Below are 24,909 nucleotides of genomic sequence, written 5' to 3'. Positions count from 1 at the left end.
AGCTGTGATAGACCATGCTTGGTGTGGTGCCTGGGGGAAAGGGGATAACTTAACTTCTGTTACTAATTGCAACTTGTTGAATGTCCTCTTTTTAAGTTTTCTCTCTCCTGTGAGTAACAATTGAGCGTGGCTGTGATATTATTCAGAGATGCGTGGCCTTATTCAGCTCAAGAGCATGTAACACTGGGGTCTGTTTCTAGACACCAGAACACAGATTTACCTGAGTCTCAGCAGTCTTCAGCAGCTACTTCTTTCTTTTTACATTTTTTCTTTTTACTGTTTTTACTTTTTTTTTTCTCTTTGGTCCTTATGCTTTTTACTGCAGTTTAGTAGGATTCCCTAGGCAGTTAACTGTTCAAAAGGCAGGAAGTGGATAAATTAAAGGAATTTGAAGACTGCTTAAGCAGGACAGTGAAGTTCTGGAAATGCTGTTGAGTTCCTTGCTTTTCCTCACCCTCTGCCTTTTACTTGGTTGCTCAATGGAAAGACTAATAATAATAATTATAAGAACTACAATAGCAAGGTTCAAATAAATCCATCATTGTTTGATTCGTGGGGGGAAATTGGGGAAAAAAATTACAAAATTAGGAGGAAGAAGGGAATGATTTTGGAGGTCAGTGATGTTTGGGATACTTTTGGTGATCAGAAAGGGGAGAGTGCTGAACTGGTGCCTGTGAAGGTGTTAATAACCCCGTGGCAGCAGAGGGGCAGCATCTTGGGGATGGTGTGAAATCCCTGTGGCATAGCAGGCGTTTGGAAACCAGGGGAAACAAAGCTTTGCATCATTATCAGCACAGAATGTCTCACTGCAGACACTGCTGGAGCTGGGACTCGTGTCCTGTGGTTTAAGGAAATTAAAACATAGCTGCACGTTGAGATGCTCTGGGCCTGCTGGGGGCTCGTGGGCTTTGGGGCTTTGGGTTGCTGCTCAGAGGAAGCCATTTCTCACCAGTGAAATCAGCTCCCTTCCTCACTCTTTACTCTCTCCAGCAGTCACTAATATGAGTTTAATGAAGTTACAGTGAATTTTTAAAAGGACAATACAAATGGTCGTGTGCTTTATTCCTCTTGAATCAGCTTTCTGTGGCACTGTCTGTAATTATGTTTGTTAAGTGGGGCGTGATTTATCAGGAGTGGGACTTCCAGCATTGAATCCCAGGGCAATAACCAGAGCCAGTAAACAACTGGGAGAAATGGTGTGACTTTCACTGCTGCCTGGGGCAGTGAAGCAGTCACTGGCAATGGTCATCTTCTGTTGCTGTCTGTAATGGCAGAAAAGTTGGGAAATACTATCTCATAATAATTTGTATGAGACATAATTCATGTGTTCAGCATGAATTTTTTCTGAAATTTTTCCCTCCTTTAAAAAAAAAATAACAATTTACATAATAAATTTCCAATTGCAGGTTCAGGAGAGTGTGTTATGTGCTTTGATCTTTCAAGCCTCTGTAATATGAAATGGATTTTTGAGTGTTGATACACATACATTGAAGAGCCCCTTCTTAAATAAGATTTACTTTTCTGGAATAAAAATTAAAATATACTAATGAAAAGTGGGTTTTTATTTTAAAGCATAAGAAAGTATCAATTTATATAATTCATGCCTTGGAACAGATTCTTCACTTTTGATCTGTTCACTTTGAAATATTTAGCAGACCTGGCATCATCTTATAAATGAGAGAGATTTATGAGGATTCTGATATTAATAACCAGTAGCAAGGCATGTATTTAGAACTAAGTGAGTAGTTTGTGAGGTGGTGCACTAATGGAGGGTTTGGATACTGATGCAATTTGGAAATTGAGATAGTGCTGCTCTTCATTTAATGCCCATCAGCTGTTAAGTGCAGATGGAAATAGGCTAAAGAAAGAAGAATTAATTCAAAGGTTGCTCTGTAGTCAGTGACTTTGATAACACTGAATGAGCAGGTCAGTCACATGGCAGCATTTGCTGAAGTATTCCTGGCCGTGGTCTGCCTGCCACACCCCTTGACTTCCTCCCAAAACTGCTCCTCAGGGTTTTACTTCATTGGTGTCTTCCCTAACAGCTTTACCCATGAAACAAGAGCAGTGTGGAAAGAATGATAAATCATTTATTTGGAATCCTGGCAATATTTTTGTCCTTCCACTTTCTATTTTCTAGACTAACTCAGTGTCGTGTTCTCTCTCTTTCTAATATCTGTTGAGATTTTCAGTTTGTTGCTCCTGGGAGAAGTCTGGGGAAAATATCTCCATGGAGTGAAATATCTACTTTGGGATGGTAATTAAATTAGTGGGAAACTTCAAATCTCTCTTCCTATCAGTGCTGGACTGTCAAAACATTTAAAAAACAACTTCAGATGAGAGCAGATACAATCCCAGTCTGGGAGTGGTGGCTTCAAAGCCTTCATAGTTACAGGACTGTGTCACATAATGTGGGTTGTACTTGGTGGAGCCAGGGTAAACATGGGGCTGTTACCCAGGTGAAAAAGCTTTATCCAGATTTTTAGGCATGGCCCACAGCAATCCCTGTGGTGGAAGCTGCTTCCCACCTTCCTGTGTCTGCAGAAACTCTGTGAGCAGAGCTCTGAGGGCTGCACTTCAAAAGGACTTCAGTGCTTTTTCTGTCTTAACCATTTCATTTGCTGAAGTTGATAAATTGGCTCAGCTAATACACATCTGTTCAACTTCCTGCAGATCTAATAATAGAGTGAAATCAAAATGACACCGAATGGAATACATTAATTAAATTGAAAGTATTTTCTTCAGCACATTGAACAAAAACGGCACATAACAAAGGCATAACACAGGCTCCTCTGCCTTCGTGTGTTCTTGGAGACAAGGCACTCTTTGCTGCAGAGGGTATGGTTAACACAAACTATGATGGATGCAAAAGGGTGGGATAAAGGCAGGGAGAGGCACTTCTGGGTTTCCTGGTCAGTTATGATAGTAGACTAAATTGTAGTCTATTAATAGACTAAATAGTATTAGACTGAGCTGACCTTTTTGTAAACATCACAGTGAAGGAGCGTTTCAAAGAGTGGAGTCTAAGGAAATTTCTTAGTTGTCTTTCAGAGTTTAAGGAGAAATCTTCTGCGGTGTGAGAGTTGTAGAAGAAAGGAAGAATATGGAGAGACACATAGCAGTTTCCTTCAAATCATAAATTTGTCTGGGATAAGATGCTATAGTCAGAGGGGGAGCTGCAGGCAGATTGCTGCCTGCAGGTGCTAGGAATGAAGATGGAGTAAAGCAGAGTGAGGGAAGCTTTGGAAGTGAGGATCTCTGATGTGATCAGGGTGTGGGAGCTGGGAGAGACATGGATAGAAAATGGGAAGAATTTTGCAGTAGTTCATGCAGGTAGAACAGTGAGAAGAAGGGCTTGACAAGAGCAAGAAATAAGTGATGGTAGGATTCAAACTTGAGCATCTTACTAGATATTTGTAGAGGTGTGAAGGGAGGCTGCTATTTGGATACACCAGCTAAAGAGATTACAAAGCCAAATGATTCAGCAACCACCTTCCACTCCTTGCTGCAGACCAGGCTTTGCATCTGCCACCTCTGCACAGCACTGAGGACCTTTTTTCTTCCAGCAGAGTGGAAGTCCTTAGCAGAACTGAGGCTTTAGGCTGTGTCCAGCTGGTGTGAGCCAAAGTGATGATGGGCAGTGGAATCCAGAGGAGAGGATTTGCCTGTTCTCTGCTTCCCAGTGCTCAGACTGTGCACAAAGGACAGATGTTGACATCCAAAAAGCCTTTGAAATTGCCTTGTGTTCACATGCAAGCCTTAACCATCAGAATAAAACAAAACTTAAACCAAGCCAGCACTAAAATCAGTGCCTGAGCTCCCCTTCTCAGGAGCAAGTCCTGGAACACCACACAAAGCTATGGAGAGGTCAGAAAATCCTCACTCCACACTCACAAGAGTCACTCTATAAAAAGCCCATTCCATATAATACCTCCCGAGTTCATAGCAGATCACTCATTTTTGAGTTACTGAACTAAAGAAAATTACTTCAGGTTTCCAGTCTTTCTCTGTATTAATCTTACAACTTTTATTACATGTTTATACCAGATTTTTAAAGCTTAAAGCTGAAAAAACTGTTTCTTTAGAAATACATCTTTATATTTATCTTTCCTGCTGCTCATAGTAAGCTAGAGTAGTAAAATGCAAATAAAAATCCCAGTATTTAACAACTTCTGGATCCTCTTAGTAGTGATTGCATTATGTATCTTAATGCTTCTTTCAAGCAACTGAATGTTATTAGTTCTAGTAAATAAAACTTAAATAAAACCAGAAATCTACAGGCATGTGCAGTTGTACAAAACTGTTTATTTTAAATGTATGTTTTTGTGCTTCCACTAGAAAAATAATTTGTCACAAGTATTTCAGTAACTATAATTTCTAGTGTTGTATTTTTAAAACATTTACTGTACAATTTTTAGTGCACTTTGTTGCCAAAGACTATTTCAAACAGGTTTTATATTGGTTGTGTATTTGAACACAAGTATTTAATTGACTTTCTTTTCCCACCCAGTACAGAGACTGTTTATTTTTACAATATATTTTAAAAATTTAGTATATCAGTGTGATACTGGTCTTGTTCCCCTCCTCCTTTGAACAGAAAAGCCAGAATCACATATTTGTGTCCTGTGGTTGCCATTTGGTCACGTCTCAGAGTTCAGGTCCCTGGCAAAGGGCTGTGTCTCTGTAGGATGGATGTAGGCAGAGGGATTTGGGTGTAGGCAGAAGGATTAATGCAAAGGCCAGGATATGTTAATGTTTATAAGGGTGGTGTGATGCAGATTAATGTTTACAAGGATAAATGCACTGAACTTCTCGAGATGATGAAAATGTGGCCGCAAAATTGTCACAGATGGAAAACATTAAACCAATTGTTCAGAACGCTGCAATCATCTGATTTGGGAGAAATTCTTGCTTTGCTCTACAACAACTGCTGCTTATAATTTATTTATTTTTTTAAGATAGCGTTGTGTACTTCAGAGCGTTGAGAAACAGTTTAAATAAACTGTGATGGATCACGAACTAAAGTCTTCTAAAGAAGTAACTTTCCACTATTATCACAGCTATAGGTAATAAATTTGAATTCTGTAACCAAGAAAAAGACAGACATCCCTGTTCTTTGTAGCAGCTTCTCTAGAAAAGACACATCTTACAAGTCTCTGTTTCTAATTAGGTTCATGAACACTTAGAGCCATCAGAATGCATCTTTCTAAATCCAGTGTGATCCTTGAGTGTACAAGATGTTTAAACAATGAAGATAATGCCAATAAGGTGTAGCCAGGCACATTTTTCCCTCACTTTTTACTGTGTTTGGATTAAATTGAAATGACTGGCATGGGGTTTTAGCCTCATATGCAGTGCTTCTGTAACAAAGGAAATGTTATTCTCTTAATTTGTGGGTCCTAAGCAACTGCCATGACATGAATTGGTGTGTGGTTTAGAAAATGCAAACTTTAATAAATATTTGTGATTTAAGAGTTTGGATTGATTTAACGTATATGTAGCAGACTAAACCAGTGCCCTTCACGCAGCACAGTTGTCTGGCTTCTGGTGTGGTGCATGAAACCTTTGGCTTGGACTGCAAAATTCTCAAAAATGTGTTAGTCCAAGATGACCATCCTAGAGATTTGTGAAACAAATGGATGTATTTTGAAATTGCCTTTTTTTTTTTTTTTTGAGGACTTTCCCTGAAAAATAAAGATATCTTGGCATACTTCCCTTTGCATTGAAGAGATGATTGTTAGGTGGGTTTACGCTCAAGAGACTCTTGCACCTTTTGAACGTTGTGATATTTGATTTTCCAGCAGAATAATTCTGCTTTCACTTTTTTTTTTTTTTTCCTTTTGGTGAAGATTCAGGGGAATGTGGGGAAGGGCAAGGACTGCCAAATCCTGTAGGAATCATTTTCCATATGCAGAAGGTGTTAGGAGCACAAGAGCGAAATTAAAAGTTCAATAACATGGGACAAGTAGAGTGATTGTGCAGATTTATTTCGTGCTGAGGACAATGAGCGTGTGGGACTGGTTTCCAAATGTGATAAAAGTTAACAGCTGTAATTAGGCCCAGGCACAGAGCAGCCATGGAAGGGACACCACAGGCATGTGCTGAGCCACACTCCAGCATCCACCAGGGAAACCTGTGCCAGGGTCAGACCTTCTGGAATGATCCTCGTTCACTCCCTGCTCTGGTGACATCATCCCAGCTCCTCACGTGGAACGTAATTGATTCCATGTTTTAATTAATTTAGCCAGCAAATTGATTGCTGTAATCTGATTTATTTAGCTGATAAGCTACTGCCAATTGCTTCAATTTTTCCTATTTCATGGTAATGTTTGCATTTGTAATTCCCAGTTTGACTCTTGTCTCTGGGTTTTTTCCTCCTCATATGTCAGTCTTAATGAGGACTTTGCCCTTCTTCTTGAAAGATCCTCTTGCTGCTTTCTGCCACGTTCACTTCTATGCAGTTCAGATATTTTAATAAATAGTATTTAACTCTTTTACTCCTTCAGATTTTTTCCCATTTTCTTGCCATTGTTTTGGAGCTGTAACTTCTTAAAGTGTTATCTCTAACATTTGTCTCTTGTACTGGCTTTTCATAGACGAATGGTATCATGGAATGGTCTGGGTTGGAAGGGACCTTAAAGCCCATCCAGTGCCACCCCAGCCATGGCAGGGACATCTTCCACTGTCCCAGGTGGCTCCAAGCCCTGTCCAGCCTGGCCTTGGGCACTGCCAGGGATCCAGGGGTAGCCACAGCTGCTCTGGGAACCTGTGCCAGGGCTCAGCACCCACACAGAGAACAATTTCTTCCCAATATCCCATCTACATCCAACCCTCATGCAGCTTTAAGCCATTCCCCCTTGTCCTATCATCACCATCATCACCATCCCTAATCTTTCCCATTTAAGATGCATTACTATTCTCAGCCATTAATTCACAGATTTAATAATGTGTTTGATGTGTCTCTCCCACCAGTAACAGTCACTTTGATTATGTTCCTGAGATGACAGGTCCCATGCTAAGGTCTCTGCAAAGATATCTGTGCAGTTTTCATGGCCTGCTAGCCAGTGACTTAGAGTTGCTTTCATGTGCTGTTTCCAAGTGCTTGTTGGATTTTAACTGTGATTTCCCCTTCTGTCTCTGAAGAGAAATTTATAACTCAAAATGCAGAACATTCCTGTGTTCTTTTAAATAACTTGGATACTTCAAGGAACAGAAAAGCTCAGCTAACAAAGGTTCTGAGAAGTGTAGAGGACACACATCTGATGCAACAGAAAGCTTGGTCAGGTTCCCCAGTGCTGACTCAGAGTAAATAAAACTCCCCAGAATCAGAGCTGGGTGTTAGAAATGCCTCTGGGGTCCATCAAAAATGGGTCAGGCCATGAATGAGCCTGTAAAGCTTTGACTTTGCTGGTTCTGATCTGCAAAAATGCCTTGTGCAGGCTGCTGAGAGCCTGGAGCTGCAGTCGGGAAACCTGGGTTAGGGAGAGCGTGCACAGGAATGAGAGAATCCCAGGGATGGGAGAGCATCTCATCCCTGCCTTCAAAACAGAGCTGTACCTGTGCTGTGGTTCTGCTTTGGGCCCTTGTCTGCACAGTGCACTTAAACTGAAGGCTGGAAGCTGATTAGATAACCAAAAAATGCAGATAAAATAGAAAAAAAAGAAAACAAGGCCAAAGTGTCCTGGCTGTGCAGTTAATATTCTTCATTGGCAATTCACATTCTCATTTCTCGTATTTGAAGTCATCAAGAACAGTGTTAAAGATTCGGCTTCTTTTGAAGTGACTACTTCATTTTGTCCTCTGGAAGAACATCTAAAACTAAAGAAGTTATCTTTGTCAACTTGCCATTGACTAGATTATATTTCTTTTTTGTTGTTGTCATAGTATCTTGACTTTGGAGGCGCTGGATGCTGTTTTCAAATGGGAAGTGTTCAGTCCCATTTAACTAACATTTTCCCAGGTACTACTTGTTTTTTTTGCACTGCATTCCTAAAACACAAATCCTTGGAGGAATATCAGTATCAGTCCTTGGTAGGACAAGAGGAAACAGCACCAGCTTGTACCAGGGGAGGTTTTGGTTGGATATTAGGAGAAGTTTCTTCATGGAAAGGGTTGTCCGGCCCTGGAACAGCTGCCCAGGGCAGCACTGGAGTCACACTTCCTGGAGGGTTTTAAAAGTTGTGTGGATGTGGCACTTGGGGACATGGATTAGTGGGTTTGGCAGTGCTGGGTTCATGGATGGACTTGATGGTCTTTGAGGCTTTTCCAAGTGGAATGATTCTGTGATTCTGTGATTTAAGTCTTTAACAGTAGACGTTTTCCAGACACCTTTTTTCAGGATAATATATTGAAGTAGGCAAGAATAATTGTATTATATGAGAGCTCCTCAACTAAACTCTGAGTTTTATGCATGTTATTTTATGTGCATCTCCTTCAAGCGCGTGCAGTTGGATTTTAGCGCTGGGCAGGAATTGTTTCCAGGTAAGGCAGGAGCTGTGAATTTCAGCTGAGCCCCGAGCTGCTGTGAGCTGCTGCATGGACAGGAAAGGTTTTCCAGTGGCCGCTGCTCCCCTTTACTGCAGGAATAAGGGGAGTCCCAGCACAGTGAGTTATTGTTTCCGTGGCACAGCGGGGCGAGCGCGATCCGCCTGCCGCTCCTCGCCGTGGAGCTCCGCGGCGTAAACCACTCGTAGCAGTTCAGCACAAAGCCCAAAATTCCGGTTGGAAGATGCCTTCAGGATTTCTCCTCATTGCAACTTCCTGTCTTTGCCCATTTTTGGATACTTATACCTATAAAATTGTAATTTCCCTGTTTTAAGGATGTTAATGTTTTGATAAAGGTGCGTTTTCCCGCTTTACAAACGTGTTCTTTTTAAACAGTGATTTCAAAAGTTCCTATTTTTCGTTAGAGTAACTGCAAAGATTTGGCTGATTGAAAATATCCTGAGCATTTTACTGTACTTCCTTTGTGACTTGTGCATTCTGGTTTTAATTAAGAATTCTTTTCATTGGATTTTTGTGTGTTGTTGTTTTTCCTTCATTTTAACTGTACTCTTATTTTGGTTTGAGTTAGTAGTTTTGTACCCCAAGGCATAGGGGTCTTTAATATTCCTTAATGTATGAGTCTAGTTTGAAAGAAGAAATGTGAGAAAAAGCTCACTGTTTTATATAAATATGACTATTAATGGGTATTGCTGGTTGGCCCTTATGTTTTTGAGGGTGATATCCTATACTTTGCTGGTGAACAAAAGAAATTATGCTTTAAATTGGGTAAGAAATGAGCTTAAATTCAAAGGTCAGAAAGATTTGCCTTCTGATTGCAGTGGAATAATTTTTGATTTCCAGTAATTAATATCTCCTATGTTTCAGTCACAAAATTTGAAAAGTTAATGTGTTTCTTCCTTTTGCAGTTTCTTTGTTTTAAAATCATTGATCATTAACTGTGACAAGGTCATGTAAACCAGATGTAGCTTTTCTTTTAAAAAAAAAATTCAACAAGGCTGTAGTGTTCCTCATATAAATTAAAATCACCATAGAGTAACCAGCAAGGGATGGTGCTTCTCTTTGCCATTTTTACACCTAGTTTGAAAGCTTGAGTATCATGAAACTTTTAATTTCCTTGTAAATTGAATTTTTTTTTCTTTGACTGTAAAAATGGGAACATTCTGTTCATCTTTAAAAACAATGCAAATCCTAAGTGTTTCAAAACTGAAAATTAAAAACCACAAGCAACACAAAACAAAATCAAAACCCCAGCACATGTCTGGGTTGGAAATGCAGCAGTTGTCAAGTGTTTATCTTCAGACTTTTTGTTCTGTGGATTTAATGCTTAGAGGTAAAATAATTCTTTTGAGATTCCATTTTTAAGTCAAATGGAAATTTAAAGTAGTGTGAGTTTCCTTCATTGTATACTTTCAAAGTGAATCACAGGTTTCAGTTAATGACACAGACTTAAATATTTTTATTTTTGAATTAGGTTGGTCCTTTGCCTTTTTCCTTTCTTTCTTTCCCTGTTTTATCCCGTTATGTGGGGGAAAAAAATTCCAGGTTTTCTGTGTAGTATGGATGCAGAATTACAAAATGATGATGGCCAAATAGTTTCATTATTCCAGGGAGTTGAAGGAGCATTTCAAGAAAATTAAACTTATGTTCAGAAGCAGAATAATTTCAGAGTTTAGCAGGAGTGCCACATTTATTTTTGCAAGTTAGACATGTCGGTCCTCAGTTAGTCTTCTTGCTAATTCTGAGTCCATTCTGTACAGAAAGTATAGGAAATATTTTCCTGTGACTAATGTGGGTTGTTTTGAAAATTGGCAGTTGTCCTTTCTCCTATTTAGAAAATAGGAAAGTCAATACATTTGTCACTTTACTTTTAATTATTTCCTGACTTCTTTTCCTGTAAGTGGAAAAAAGCACTTTAAAGGAAAGTTAGACTGCTTCCATCTCTAGATTATACCCCTGAGAAATTAAAAAATGTCGTTTTTGTGAGGAGTCTGTCCAAGGGGAGGAGGGAAGAGGTGCCATGGCTCTCAAGAGGAGCAGCCCAGGATGCTGCAGCTCAGGCTGCCCTTCCACACCACTGTTGATCAAAACCAGCTTGGCCCAACTCAGCCACCACCAAAAAGCTGATTTAGTAATAGTTTTCTGCAGAAACTTTGAGCCATCACCCTTTTTTCAGCGTGGTGTTGGCTCTCAGGCTCTTGCAGAGCTCACTCTGCACTCCAAGTCTCACTTGTCCAGCTTTGCACGTGCTTACCCAGCTTTCTGACCAGATGGAGCTGGTTTTCACTTCAGCTTATATTAGGGAGTAATAATAAAGCTTAATGCATGTGAAGAATAAAAATATTTGGATGTGGGCTTCCCCAAATAACGTTAGAAAAATGCTAATCCACCCCTGAGCTGTTAGAAAAAGACCATGAAATTCTGGATTTCTTTGAAAAGCACACTGCTGTCCAGCTTTCTATTGCTGTGAATAAAAAAGGTGAAATCACTCCTCCTTATTTCGTGCTGCTATTTCAGCAGGAATGCTTACCAACATTTGAAAATGATGTTTTGGCTGGGGAGGGAGCTTGTAGTTTTAGGGGGAAGCTGATCTGGGTTGTGCAAAGAAATAAGGACTGGACTGTCCAGGAGTTGCTCAGGCTTCCTGCTCCTCACGTTCCTCCTCATCCCTGGGGTGTGGGAGCCTTTTTTTGGGTGAGTGCAGCCTGAGGCTGCCCTTTGGGTGAAGGTGGATGAGTGAGCTGGGTCAGAGCTCAGACCAGAGCCTGCCAAGACACCCCACTGCACGAGGGGCTTTGGGTCCCTCCTGCTCCTTGCTTTGTTTTCTGCTGGCACTAGCACCGTGTCTGATACCCTCTGTGTTTTCAGAAAGGAAATCCTCCATGTGTGGATTCCATTTAACGGTGGTATGGGGCTGGGAACAGAACATTTTAACACCTCTGTGCAGTCTTTATGGGGTCACAGTGGCAAGGTTGAATTAGAAGTGAAATCTCTCCTATGTTCAAATTTCAATAGACAACTGCAGCATAAATAATTCACTGCTTTAGGAGTATAGGGGAGAAAAAGAAAGAAGTGACAGGTAATTTATTCAATAAGAATTCACCCGTATTTTTAGCTCTGAGACTTACAGGGTAATATTTCTATTTTCAATTGGCAGCTGCAGTTGCCCAGTTCCCTAAAATTACAGGAACTTTCAATCTACATAATTGATTGCTCTGTATTTTGTGTATCTAGCATCCAGACTATACTGATAGATGTAACTGAATTAAGGGATGAAACCTTGTATGTGTTTTTTGTCAAATGACACTGTCTCTCCTGTAGACTGTAATAAATCAACAGCTCAGGAGGTGAAAAATGACAAAGTGTAAGGAGGAAAAAAAATAAGCACTTTGAAAAAACTTTTTAGTGGTAACAGTACTGTATTCAGTGATTACAGAAATGACTAAAATTGCCCTAATACTGTTCCACTATCTGATCAGTCAGGGTCTTCCCAGAAATGTAAGTTACTAAATAAAATTTCTTCACTAAAGCTTGGAAATAGAAGGATGGGTTTTTTTCTTATTTTCAGCAAGGAACTTTTTGTAATAAAGCATTTGGTCTTGTTTTGAATTGTGATTGCTGCTGTATCCCAGCATCAGCCACACAGGGAAGACCTGTTTGAATTCAATTGGCATCATCTTGAATAGAAAGCAAATTTTACCATGTGCCACTCAGCAGGAGCAGATATTTAATTTTTCTTATGGGGAGAGTAACTTCTTTGCTGAAGTGTGCCGGAGCCCAATCTGCTTTTATTTTCCATTAAATTATTTTAAATTTATTCTGCTATATATAAATTGTGTTTAAAGGGAATAGTTTCCTGAATTCCCTTGATGTTGCCTCCAGACCAGCAGCAGCTGAAAGGTGGATGAGTTCTGACTTTGAGATTTGTTATGATGGTGACAAAAGTTCCTACTTGCCATCTCTAAAAGCTTAACTATGTACCTGACATTATTTTACTTAACATCTCAGTAAAATGTTTCTTTTACAGATGGAGTTTAAGTTACATACATTTAAGTACTTTTACAGAAGGTTATTTTGTTATTAAAGCTTTGATTTTGAGGGGAGTCAGTGGAAGAACAGGTAATCATTGTAGAAATTTGGAATGTTATTTTTCATTGCAAGGAGTAAAAGTGGAGGAAGGGCACGAATCCTGAGCAGCGAGAGCAGAGTTCAGCTGAGCCAGGAAGGCTGAGTGAAACCAAGTAGCTTTAGTCCCTCAAAGAAATCAAATCTGTGGCCAGCAGCACTGCAAGCCAGAAGATGAACTCACCCAGAGTATCAAGCTTTGGGAATATTTGAAATCAGTGAGTATCAAACAGTGAGTAGGGACCAGCTCTCAAGTACTTTTGGCACGGAGCTGGGAGGGCTCAGCTTGGCCTGAATCCATCCCAGGGCACAGACTGGGAGTCAGTCTAGAGGTGCAGTAAACAGAAACTTTCCAATTTAAGAAGTTAAAATAACTTTACACTTGTGTCACCTCCAGAAGCTAAACTTGCAGATTTTTTCCTTGGTGAACTCTCAGCAAGGAGGAGGATGTAACAGAAGAGGCAGAAGGGCTGGTGGTAAAACCAACTTATTGGGATATCAGGGAGGTGTTGGCCACACATCAAAAACCTGATGGATTTCAAAGAGAGGGAGAAAGCCATAAAGTGTTTTTGACTTGGTGTTTATCTAAAGCAATTGCCAACAATAATTAGTGGGGAACACAATCTTAGCAACTACTACTCAGATTTTCTTCCTTCAAACCATGTTTTCCCAGTTAAGTCTTAAGAAACACATTGTGCTTTCATGTCAGGAATCAAAACACAGATAAAAGTAATGAAGTCATTTCAAACTTGGTAAAGCAACATTCATTAAGTTTCACATACTAAATTCAGGCAATCTGCAGGAAAAAAATTTGTAGACCATTTCTGTGGATGAACAGGAGTAGGTTCTTCAGAATGTCTTGCACAGAAGAGAGTTTCCTTTAAAACATGAAGGAGCATTAATTAAAAGCAGAAACAAGGTCCAAAAGGAAGACTTTGCGTAGTTCATGTCCCAAAATACTGACATTCCAGTAAGCATCTCTATTATTACTGGAATTTATATGGTTCTATTCTCAAACTCATGTTTCAGATTCTAGGTTGACTCTTCTTGGTTGACTTTTTGAACCTAAAGTTCCAAAAAGTCCAGTATTTCTTTTCCACTATTTCGTAATAATTTTACTAATTTATCCAGCAGTGGCCTCAGATGTGTGGCAGTTCTCTGAGTTTCTTTAAAGAGTTTCCTAGCTCTGTAGTGCAAATTTTTCTGACACACAGCAGCTATATAACATTATTGTTGAGCAGTAGGAGCATCAGTGGGATTCATAAAAATAAGGAAGTTTTAACTTGGTCAGCCACACTCTTATGTGTATGATTCTGGATAAATTAAGCCACAAGGGGTCTGTATGTGAAGGAAATAAGATTTAATTGTGGTGTGTGTATCTTTGAAGAGGAATTGTGTTGTATGTTGTACCCACCCAGGGAGTGCTTGCGCTGCTCACCCTGTTGATCTGCAGAGCTCAGGGATCAGACTTAAGTAAGGACATGTAACCCCTAGAATGAAACAACCAAATAACTGAGGGAAAAGCAGACTGGGGCTGGAGGGCCAGGGAGTTTCACCTGGGAAGGTGTTTTATTGCCTGATGCTTACCTAAGGAAGCAACCTGAGGCTTCTTGCTGGTTTTGGTACCCTTGTCCCAGCTGGTGTGGTGGGTTTTGCAAGGGGCTCTGTAATGACAAGTCTCCCTGGTCAGTTCTGTTTGAGTTTTCCCCAGATAGAGTTTGACTTCTGGCTCCAGGAGCTCTAAATGAATGTCAATTTTTAAATACAGCAGTAGAGGTGTTCTCAGAAATGCCGTCCATCATTAGAAACGGGTGATGCAGGGCTTACCTCTCCACACACTGCAGACACAGTTCCTTTGCAGCCTGGGTTTGGTGCCAGCCACGATCCAGGAACGCTCTGCAGCACAGCTCAGCTTCCATCTGCAGATGACTTTTCTTACTTCATGCAGTTCTCATTATGCACATTGAAGCTAGGGGCATAAATTAAGGTGCTGTGGACACTGTAAATGACTTTTCTGTGTTCTCTGGTTGCCTCTGCAGTCGATGAAGGTCGCCTGAAGGAGCTGGGCAGGGTGAGAGTGCTCCACAAGAGAACCGTGATGCCTTACAGCGTGTACAAGAAGAGGAGGAAGGGGCCCAGTGACGAGGCCAGTGTCCAGCAATATGCAAGCCTGGTGGGACAGACCTGTTCAGAGAGAATGCTGCTGTTCAGGAGCTGAAAGCCCACGAGATGACATTTCAATGGTTCCAACATTTCATTGCACTGCCACGGGGTGATCTGTACCGTAGTCGTGTGCTGGTGTGCCCACTCAGACAGGCTGAAACACAGGTATATAGCCAGGCTTGTGTCAATACATGGTACTGTAAAGGCCAACTCCAATAAATCTTACAGTACAGCAAGGCTTTAGCAATATAAGTTTAGAAAAACACGCTTGCAGTGTATTTTAATTAAGTAGTTCTAGCCTTTCTATGCATTATGAATAATTCTAAGTATCTAAGCAAAATGAAAAACAGGTGTTGATTTTTTTTTTTTTTGTAGAAATGAAGGTTGACTAAATCTAGATTAAGAATCATTAAGTTACAGATGTTTTCAAATAGCACCTTGGATATCTGTTGTTAAAAATTGCTGTGAAATTTGTGCTCGCATTTGTATGCTCCTAAAATCTTGCAAGAGGACTGAAACGTGCTATTACTTTCCAGCATGGTACCATTTTATTTCAGCAGTATGTTTAAAAAACAGGAAGGAATTATTTTCACTGCACATTCTTCATTTGTTTAAAGCAGTAAGTCAGTGTCAGAGGTCCCAGTGAGTGTAGGAGTTCGTGGTAGGTTCTCAGTGGCAGGGGATGCAGTGCTTTGGAAAGCTTTTCCCTTCAGAGAAGAAGCAGAACAGTTGCACTATAAATATACCAAAGATATGCAGCCAAGTGGCACAGTGGTTTTTGGTATAAGCCTTATCCTTTGTCTAGCAAGAGTGGGTATTTCAATGCACATGGCTAATGTGAAATAGAGCCCGGGAGGTTTATCCTGCAGCTCTCAGTGCACATTTCAGAACTATGCTAACAAAAAAAAAAAGACATAAGGTACCACTGCTGGGTTTTGTTGCAGGTGCTTTTTTTTTTTCTGCAGAATTGTACAGGAAGACTTAAATACCATATTCCAGCTTTTTTACTGACTGTTTTGTTTCTGGTGCAGCAGCTCATGGGTTAACATCTTTAATAACATTTTAGTAAATACTTCTGTTGGAAACACAGGAAGTTGTGATCCTTTATGAAAGCACTTTATTATCTCATATATGAGCGTTGTCTGTGTCCCCATTAAGTCATATAAGTTGTAGGAATTTGGGGAAATAACACTGTTGTATAATTCAGTAATGTATTACAACATTGTAACATTACCAATGCATTTGTGCTTCTTATCTTCTTGGATAACAGGGGCTGGTATTTACCTTGAATCAGCTCAGAGTTTCCTGTTAGCCTTTGAACAAAGATGCTTATTCAAGGTTATGTGGCGTGGTTTTCCCCCAGAAAGGAAACAAATTCATTTTTACCCTCTGAGGGTTGCATCTCCTGTCATTCGTGGATTCATTGATTTAATTTTAAACACTTGGCCACTGTCATTAATCATTAATTTCTATGTGGAGCAGACATAAGAACTTGGGGAATCAAGTGCAATGCAGGTTTAACTTTGTTTTTCATATCTGTTTGATATGAAATTAGTCTATATTGCAATATTATTGATAGTACAGCTTCAATAGCAACTTTAAAAAGTCATTTTATGTTTCATTAATTGGGCTGTGCAGTATTGATCTGCTCCCAGTCTGCAGCAGGAGTGGTCATTCACGTCAGCATCCTATCTGGTGTGTGTTTATCTGTGGCCTGGTGCTGAGGTTTCTTTGCACTGTACCTTCTGCTTTGTCCATGCCTTACCTCAGCCTCCTGCCATGGGGAGAACCACTAAATAATCCTCATGAAGGTTTTTATGAAGAATTCCTTTCTGTGGAGAAAATACTGTTACCACTCTGTCAAACAGCATAATGTTTTCTGCCTACACAGTGTGCTGAAAAGTGGTGATGCCCATATGGCTTGCAACCAAAATAAATGAGAAAACCTTTTTATGTGATACAAAATCAGTTAAGAGGCACTGAGGAATTTCACTATGAATTGCAAAATCTTAAAGGTTATCAAAGCCATTTAATGACGGCCTCGCTGAGCTCCTGGAGAAGTTGAAGTTTCTGTTCAGTTTCAAGGGAGCAGACTTAATGTCCCCACTGAGAGCTCCTGGAGAGCTCCCTCTCTTTGTGCCCGTATTTGTTGCTGATATGCCTTGGATTAGACTTTTATCTGATGCTCTGTTTCTCTTGGGGAGCTTCTAAGGACTGCAGTTAAAGGAAAGGGAGAGAAGTACAAACCTAAAAACCGAGCACAGCTTGAGGTTGTCCTTAAGGACGTTTACTGGGGGTAAATGACCATTTCCTGTGAGTCTGAAATGGTGCTTTCACTTTCTGCCCTCCCCTGGGACTGCAGCACCATGGCTGGCTGGGCTCCTGGCTCCTGCTCAACTCAAATATGGATTTATATTAAAAAGCAAAACCAGGCAACACTGAGATTAACTCCAAACTGAGTTCATCTCCTGTGGTTTGCTGAGCTCTGACTCACTTTGGTGTTATTTTAGAAGGAAAATGGGGCAGTACTTTTGAGGACTGATGTCTCTATCCCTGTTTTTGGAAGGGAGACAGAGGCTGAGGATGAAGTTCTGTAAATTTTTCCTGTGACTTCAGTGGAGCTGAAAATTCACCATTATTACAATATTATTTAATATATTGTAATTGACAATTACTGAATTTAGAGATATTTAACTTAGCACAAACCATTTTATAAAAGTTTTTTTTGTGTGTAGCTGGTTTGTGAGAGTCCATCTCTAATGTAAGGTTGCCTTGTTCTGTCATCTGTTGATAAATGAGCATAAAATGGTGGTAAGAAAATGCAGAGTTGTGACCAGTGCTAAAAAACGCCAATTTTTTGTTTTGGTTGGAAAGAAATGGGAAGCTTACACATGTCCAGCATCAACGCGTGTCAGTAAATTCAAGAACCTGCATGTTGAGTTTGTAATTGCTATTTAGCAGGCCTGTTTGACTTGCAAGTGTAGAAAATAAAGTTATTTCCAGTCTCTGTGAATTATTATAAGAAATAATAGCTCTGAATGTGATTTCTGCATTAGTTTGTAGGAATTTCATTATTCTGGAGATCAACCAAGTGTCCAGTGAACAGCAAAATCAAAGAATCCATCAAAGGGTAGCAGCCTTTAGAAGAGAGAACTTGCAAGTTTAAAATCATGTCCAAAATACATGACCTGTTTTGGAATGAAGTTTTAGTTCCAGCCAGCCAGATTAATGAAGAGATTGCATGAAATATAATTGATACTTCTTTTCTGAGTAGAATAAAATAAAATAAAGAGATTTTTTTTGCAAATGGAGACTAGACAGGACTAGCTATTTATTTGAGTTCAGCTTGGTTTAACAAAAACTTGTCTGAATTAAGGAGCCAAACCAGCAACACAGAAATTGGGGTTGTGTGCATAAAGATAATCTAAACATTGCATCATTTTTGTGACTGAATGAGGCAGAATTCCAGCTAATTCTGGATTCCTGGAGGAGACTTTTCTCACAGCCCAGCACCAGCACGGCTTGAAATGTTGGTGGGACTTTTTCTGTTCCATCGCTCCTGTGGAGTCCCCATCCCTCAATCTTTTTGAGATTCTGTGAATTTCTTTGCCAGGGGATCACTCTGAAGCTCCAGCCTGGTCAGCCACACGTTTCTGAATTCCTGCTCATCCTGGCTGTCCCAGATAATCCTCCAGACATGATTATGTGCTGTCCTGATCAGACTCTCCACTCAAGCCTTAATGTCTCTGCACTTGGAAGGGTGGAGGCAATTTTCAGGGCAGAAATCATCACTTTTCAGGGAACCACCAACATTTCCCAAAGCATTGTAGCCACATCTTCTGCCAGTATATTTATAGAGCTGCACCTTCAGTCACACTGAGTATAAAATGCTGAATTACTTCTGCATTTTCCAAATGATTTGGGTTTTTTTAAGTTAGTCAATGTGATGGATGTTAGGAGCAGATGTACAATAGTAACTCATCCTAAATGTAGCTAATTGTGGCCAGTGGGTTTCTAAATAAAAGTGTTTTGGAAATTAATCTACTATATGCATTTTATAGTGCATTTAAAGCTCATCTCGTGAGAGCTTTGTTTTCTAACAGCATTAAAATAAGAATGAAAATTAATTAAATTAACATGTAAGCCTGAGTTCAGCATATATTAATGCTCTTTATATTAATACAGGACAATCTTTGAAAATGCCCTTACTGCTGATCTCAGACAAGTAGCAGCTCAGAAGCTTTCTGGCTGTATTCTTTCTGGTTGTGTTTTACTGTTTTGATGTTTATTCATTTCCTTATTACAACTATTCCCATCAGATTTTTGTACTTCCCATCAGTTATTTCCACTTCAGTTTTGACACATAATACATGTGTCTGCCAAAAGTCCTGCTGAGAGATTGCTATCAGGACAAAAGAAAGTGTTGGAAAGTCTGTTAAGCAGTGAGGAGAGAGCAGAGTCCACAGGGACAGTCAGTCTGCAACCTTTGTGCTGCAGAAAAAGCAGGATTTATTTATAATTTAGTCCGCTGCAGGCTTAAATAAATGTGTCAGATTTCATTCATTTCCCTTTGTCTGTGACATCTGATTGTCATTGTCCAGGAGGAATCAATGGGGCATTGTGGAACAGGAGAATGAGTGAAGGACAGTGCACTGCATTTGTGGCAGCAAGCTTGAGTTAAGGGCTGAAATCACATGAATTCTGTTGGAATTCTCACTCCATGTCTGCACAGGAGCAGGGAAATGGAGGCTGGATGGGAATTTGAAGAAATGTTTGTTGCTTCTCCCCTGTCTCCTCCAGGCTGGGGCAGAGCAAGGACACATCCACCACCCCGAGAGGATCCCTCACTGTGTGCATTCATCTCTAACAGAGCTCCTGGGACTGATTCTGTGCAGCAAATACTGAAATACTGAAAGTTTTAATATCCTCTATCTGATTTTCATCCTTTAGGGTGCAGTGACTGCTTTGGTTGGCGCTGCCTGTGCAGGGCCACCTCTGAGGTTCCTCTTTGCAGCACCACCAGACCTTCCTGGGGACTGTTGCCAACTCAACCTGCTGTTCTTTAAACTAACAAACCCCAATTACCTTTCCAAAATTTGTGGTTTTAAGATAATTTATTGAGCTTTCTTAAATATTGTCCCACTGATCCACATTTTTAGTGCTTGCCCTAGTGCCAGCTGCTCCAGTAATCGAAGCAATAATTATTTCAGTTTTTACATTGGCAAATAAATGTTAAAATTTTTCAAAATTATGATCACTATTCTGATTTTTCTGTTTAACACAGATCCTTCTTTATTTATCACACTTCGGTAAAATATGGTGGAGATCCAACTCTCACTGTCCCAGCAAACAGAATTTTTCTCTCCTTAACTGCTCTGAACCTGCAACCACCAGATGGCATTTCCAGCCTGTGCAGGTCATTGCAGCATTAAAGTTATTTCTTGTCTGAGTCCAAATTTTCTGAGTCTCTTCCATTAACATCTCACTCTGAGTTTAATTTTTTACTCTTCTTTTAATTGGGGTCTGTCAGGAAAAAAAATGGGGTTGTCAAAGTTCAGTGGTGTTTTAGTTGAGTGAAGCACAAATTTGTTAAAAATCAGGATTAAAAGCTGTTTCAAGACAAATAATCTCAATTTTATAACACCGAATTTACTAGATATGTTATACTACCAGTAAATTCCTGAAATCAAGACACATAGGACAATTACAGAGGGGTCAGCTTGCAGATTTACCTGTCCCCAAATGCTTTTGGTGCTGCTCCTTTCCATGCTCCACTCAACCATGTGCAGCTGGACATTCACAATGTCTCATGTGCATTATTTTTCTGCTCTCTCCATATTCCTCTTTCATTCTTAACCTTATTTAGATACCAGGATTTCCTTCTCACCTCTGCAGGGAGTTAAAAGATGTCAAAATAAGGTTTCTAGTAGTGAAATCAGAGGTCAGGAGACTGCAACACCTCATTGCCAAGGGCACTGCAACCCATTTGTTTTGTGACTATATTTGTCTCTGTTACTCGAGGTGAAAAAGCAAGGTTCCCACTTTTAAATTAATTATTATTTTTCATATAAATACGTTATTGTAGTGCCCAGAAACCTGGAGGAGGCCTGGCTGCAGCAGCTGCTCTGTGTGTCCTCAAACTGAGATTGTCCTCATCCCTGAAATTCTTGCAGTCCATAAAATCCCAGATGTGCTGAACATTCTCCTTCCTGAGCTGGCTGTGGTAAAGGGAGTGAAAAACTGCTTTTCCTGGGCAGGGACATCTGCCATGAGACCAGGCTGCTCAGAGCCCCATCCAGCCTGGCCTTGGATCATTCCTGACACCCCTCGCCTCAAATCAACCCAGGTGATCCCCTCAAACCTCCTGTGTTCAGGAAGTTTTCATCCTGTGTTCATCCAGTTTAATGGGATGGAGATATTCCGGGAACCCAGAGCAGTAGGATGCATCTTCTTTTGGTCAGACTTTAATACATTAAGTCTATCTTTTTCTTTTATTGCCTTGTATTGCAAAATAAAAATAGTTAGTGTTTACACTGTGGAGGAAAAGAAGAACAATTGAATAGAAAAATGAGATTTGCTAAAATTAAAAATGGACATTCTTGGAAAGATGGAACTCCTAAAAAAACCCAGTCAGTCCAAAGGAGTGAAGTTGTCAAAATACACCTCCCATATGCAGAGAGGAATGCACTTTGTATGCCTGAAGATTCTGATGCTTGTAGACAGCTGCTTCTCCATCCACATTCCCTTTGTGCTTCCTTTTTGTGGTTGTGCCCTCAGTTTTTCTTCTGCACATAGGAGCATCTTCCAGTTCTTTAGACCTCGTAGGAAGGGAGACATTTATCAGTGACAGGAGCTCAGGAGCACGTTTAGCCAAGTGCTGTGCAGTGCCTTGCAGAGTGACCTGGCAGAGCAGGAACATGCTGACATTTACAGTGGGCAATCTATTGATTGTGGGACAAAACAAAGGCAATCAGCAGGAGGGCTGTAATTGTTTCATTAAGCCCCAGGAGCAGCACTCTGTACATTGATCCAAAAACGCCTCGGAGCTGCAGCTTCTCAATGTCATGACTCTCCCCACGGGCACCTCACTTTGTAATTTGCTGGTTCTGAAAGTGTTTGAAGTCTCCCAACACCACTGAACCCCTCTCCCTGAGTGTCACTCTGTGCCAGGTAAGAGATTAAAATCCAGGCTGCTGCGTGGGGGTGGTTTCCTCCCCTTCTGTATTTGTTGAGGCCTTTAGGATGGCTCCACTTTTCTTAAGAGTGAGGTCAGGGAAGTCAAATCCACCCATATCTGGCCTTCACCAGGCTCCTTGTGAATGGGCTCCACTCAGCATTTTCATTTTTTTATTACTCTGCATCAAGCGAAAGTGAAATTGTGGCTTTAAAAGCCAGCAGTCCATCCTCATTGAAGTCACTGGTGATGTGTAGAAATAGCTGGGTATTTAATAAAAAGTTCAATTCTGACATTAACAGTTGGATATTTAATAAGTCTGACTCTGACATAAGAAGAAAGCGGCTCCCCAGTTCCTCTTCCAGCCAACATCTGGGACTCTTCCCAAACCTCTCTGTACCAATGTTCATTATTGTATTTTATAGTAAGTAAAATCAGGTTTACAATCTCCTGAACCTTCTGGTGGTACTAAAAATACAGCTAATAATTGTCTATACATCTTGTTTTTACTGGAAATAAAAATCCTCTGGATTGAGACACAGCCACGTACTATAGCCAAGCTGTAAACACTTGTCCTCCAAAAAAATGTTGAAGTTAGGGTGGAACATGAATTTATAAACTCAATGGTTTGTCTTAATTGTGTTACCTCTGACATCACAGGCTCGGTAAAATAACCACAACTCTTGTGATTTCACCGTTTTCTGGGAGTTTTCACCATGGCTTTGTCCCTTTTCCTGCTGCTCACCTGCCCTGCTCCCTTTGGTGTGTCAGGTCCTTCAGGATCTCATGCTTGGCACGCTGCTCAACAATTCTACCTATGGAAATGTGTGTGGAAAGATGGTATCTGGCCTTTAGATACATTATGTGAGATTTCACAATGCTCTCAGCGAGTTAATCCTCCTGTTTTTCAAGGATTGTGGAGGTAAGGAGGGCCATAAATTACCTGCAGTATTGTTTTTGTTGTTGAACTGAACTAAGAAAAATGGAAGGCTTTTTATGGGCCAACTATTTACTTGGCTGCCTGCAGTTCTGTGCAAGTTTTGGGTGAGGGGGTTTTTCACAGTTAAACATAGTAGTGTTTGAAACAGAAAATGGTAAAATCTGAAGCTGTTAGAGTTGGTACAAACCTTCACCAAGTTTCTGATGATTCCGATGTTTGTAGCTTGGAATATTTTGCACACATGTTCTGACTTTGCATTCACAACATTTCTTAAACCAACAAGTCTGTAGCAGACACAAGAGCTACCATCAGGAAACTTGTTTGACAGTTTAAACAGGCAGCATCTGTGTTTTCTACATTTCATAGTACACAAAAAAGAACGAGGATTGCCCGTAGCTCAATTAATTCAAGATGTTGTCGCATGGTGGAACTCTGTTTTGGGGATGTTAAAAAAAATTCTAATTGAAAAAAGGGATTTTTCCCTCATATTTGGCTGAGTTTCATCAATATCACCTCCTCAGTGGAATAATACTGAGAGCAGTTGGCTTGAATTTGGAGAGTTAAGATAAATTGGTGGCCATCAGGGCTGTCCTCCTGTGCTTCCAGCTACATCTCTGTTAGAAGTGAATTCGGGATTTTCAAATTTCAAAGCAGTGTAAGATATTTGAATTGGGGGCCACTTAAGCATTTATTTAAAAAGCACTGAAACTGCCACCATTATCAACAAAAGGAGGGGTTGCCTTGCAGGGCTTGGGCTCAGCAGAGCACATAAACAGATGCTTAAGGCAAAGCCCACAAGGGATGTTTTGATGAGGTGGACTCCAGGAGAGCCAGGGCACCACAGTGTGCTCCAGCCTTGCAGCAGAGGACATAAAACATCACAACATTTTGGTTATAATCGAAAGGACCGTGTTCTGGCACCTGCTTCCAGATTTTTGTTGCTACAGAGGACTAATATAAAATAAAGCTAATATAAAATTTGCTCTTCTGTGACAAAGTGCCTTCAACTGGCCTAGCAATTGGCTGGGTGGGAGAAGTGGGAATGCTTTCCCAGAAGCTGCAATCGCGGCTGGAGTTGCGATAGCGGCGTTGAATGATATCTGAGCCCGTGATTTCATCTGCTGGCTGCAGTGAGGCTCTTTGCAGGGTAGATTATTCCAAGTGCTGTGCCTGAGCCTCTGGCTCTTGCCTCTGGTGACACGAGGTATTTCTGCCCACAGGAGCGGGTTTCACACGGGCTGAGCTGTGCCGTGGCCAGTGCTGCTGCTGGTGAGTTAGCCCACAAATAAAACCAGCTTTGTGTCAGTGTCTTCACTCAGAAATCCTTCCCCACACATCTTCCTTGGCTTTTTGAACATGCAGTGAAAATCATGCACACTTACTTGAAAATTTATGTGCTGACCTGAATATTATCTCTGGGGAGGACTCCTTGGGTCAGTCAAAGTGAATGAAAACCAAATGTGTCTGTTTTTCATGTTTACTCTTTCCATAAACACTGCACATATGCAGTGTGCAGCTGCTATCCTGAAAGGTTTTCTTCCCCCTGTTGGGGGGATCTGTGCTTTAAGAGCACATTCTATGGATAGTGCTGTAGAAGGAAGAAGTGATGCCAGCCCACTTCACAAATCATTTCTCAAACTGGAGGAATTTCAAGGAAGGTAAGATGAAGCTGGGGCTAAGACATCAGTACACAGAGCATTTCAGTAAATAAAAGTAACAGGAGTCAATGCCTTTCCCCTCTGCTCAGATCAACTCCAGACAAAACAAGATTGAAAGGTACAGAACATTTCCTTGGGGGAAGATTACCATTTATTTTTATTGATTAGGGCTCTCAGGCTGTGACCTCAAGCACTCCTCGCAGTTCCTTCTCCCTGCTTTGGTCCCTCCTGGCTGCTGCTGTGTGCTCTGACGAAGCAGCTTGGGTTCCCCTTGGGCAGTGAGGGCTGCTCAGAGCTGGTGAGATGCCCCATTGTGCTGTGTTCAGGCCAAGGTATGGGCAGAGCCA

General features: G+C 40.7%; 1 protein-coding gene across 5 annotated transcripts in view; it reads left to right on the top strand.

Moving 5' to 3' along the window:
* ATE1 (arginyltransferase 1) overlaps nucleotides 1–22,588 on the top strand; it is a 73,766-nt gene extending 51,178 nt beyond the window's left edge. For 4 of the 5 annotated variants that reach the window (XM_064431503.1, XM_064431499.1, XM_064431498.1 and 1 more), the window contains exon 12: nucleotides 14,667–22,588. In XM_064431503.1, coding sequence (XP_064287573.1) covers nucleotides 14,667–14,845 — 179 coding nt within the window. In that variant the 3' untranslated portion in view covers nucleotides 14,846–22,588. Of the gene's footprint in view, nucleotides 1–12,663; nucleotides 12,711–14,666 lie in introns of those variants that run through there. The other variant, XM_064431500.1, reaches the window with a different exon arrangement.
* Nucleotides 22,589–24,909: the final 2,321 nt, after the last annotated feature.

Source organism: Passer domesticus, chromosome 8 (genome assembly GCF_036417665.1).
Source record: "Passer domesticus isolate bPasDom1 chromosome 8, bPasDom1.hap1, whole genome shotgun sequence".
Taxonomy (NCBI): Eukaryota; Metazoa; Chordata; class Aves; order Passeriformes; family Passeridae; genus Passer; species Passer domesticus.
This window is presented reverse-complemented; position numbering and strand designations above follow the sequence as displayed.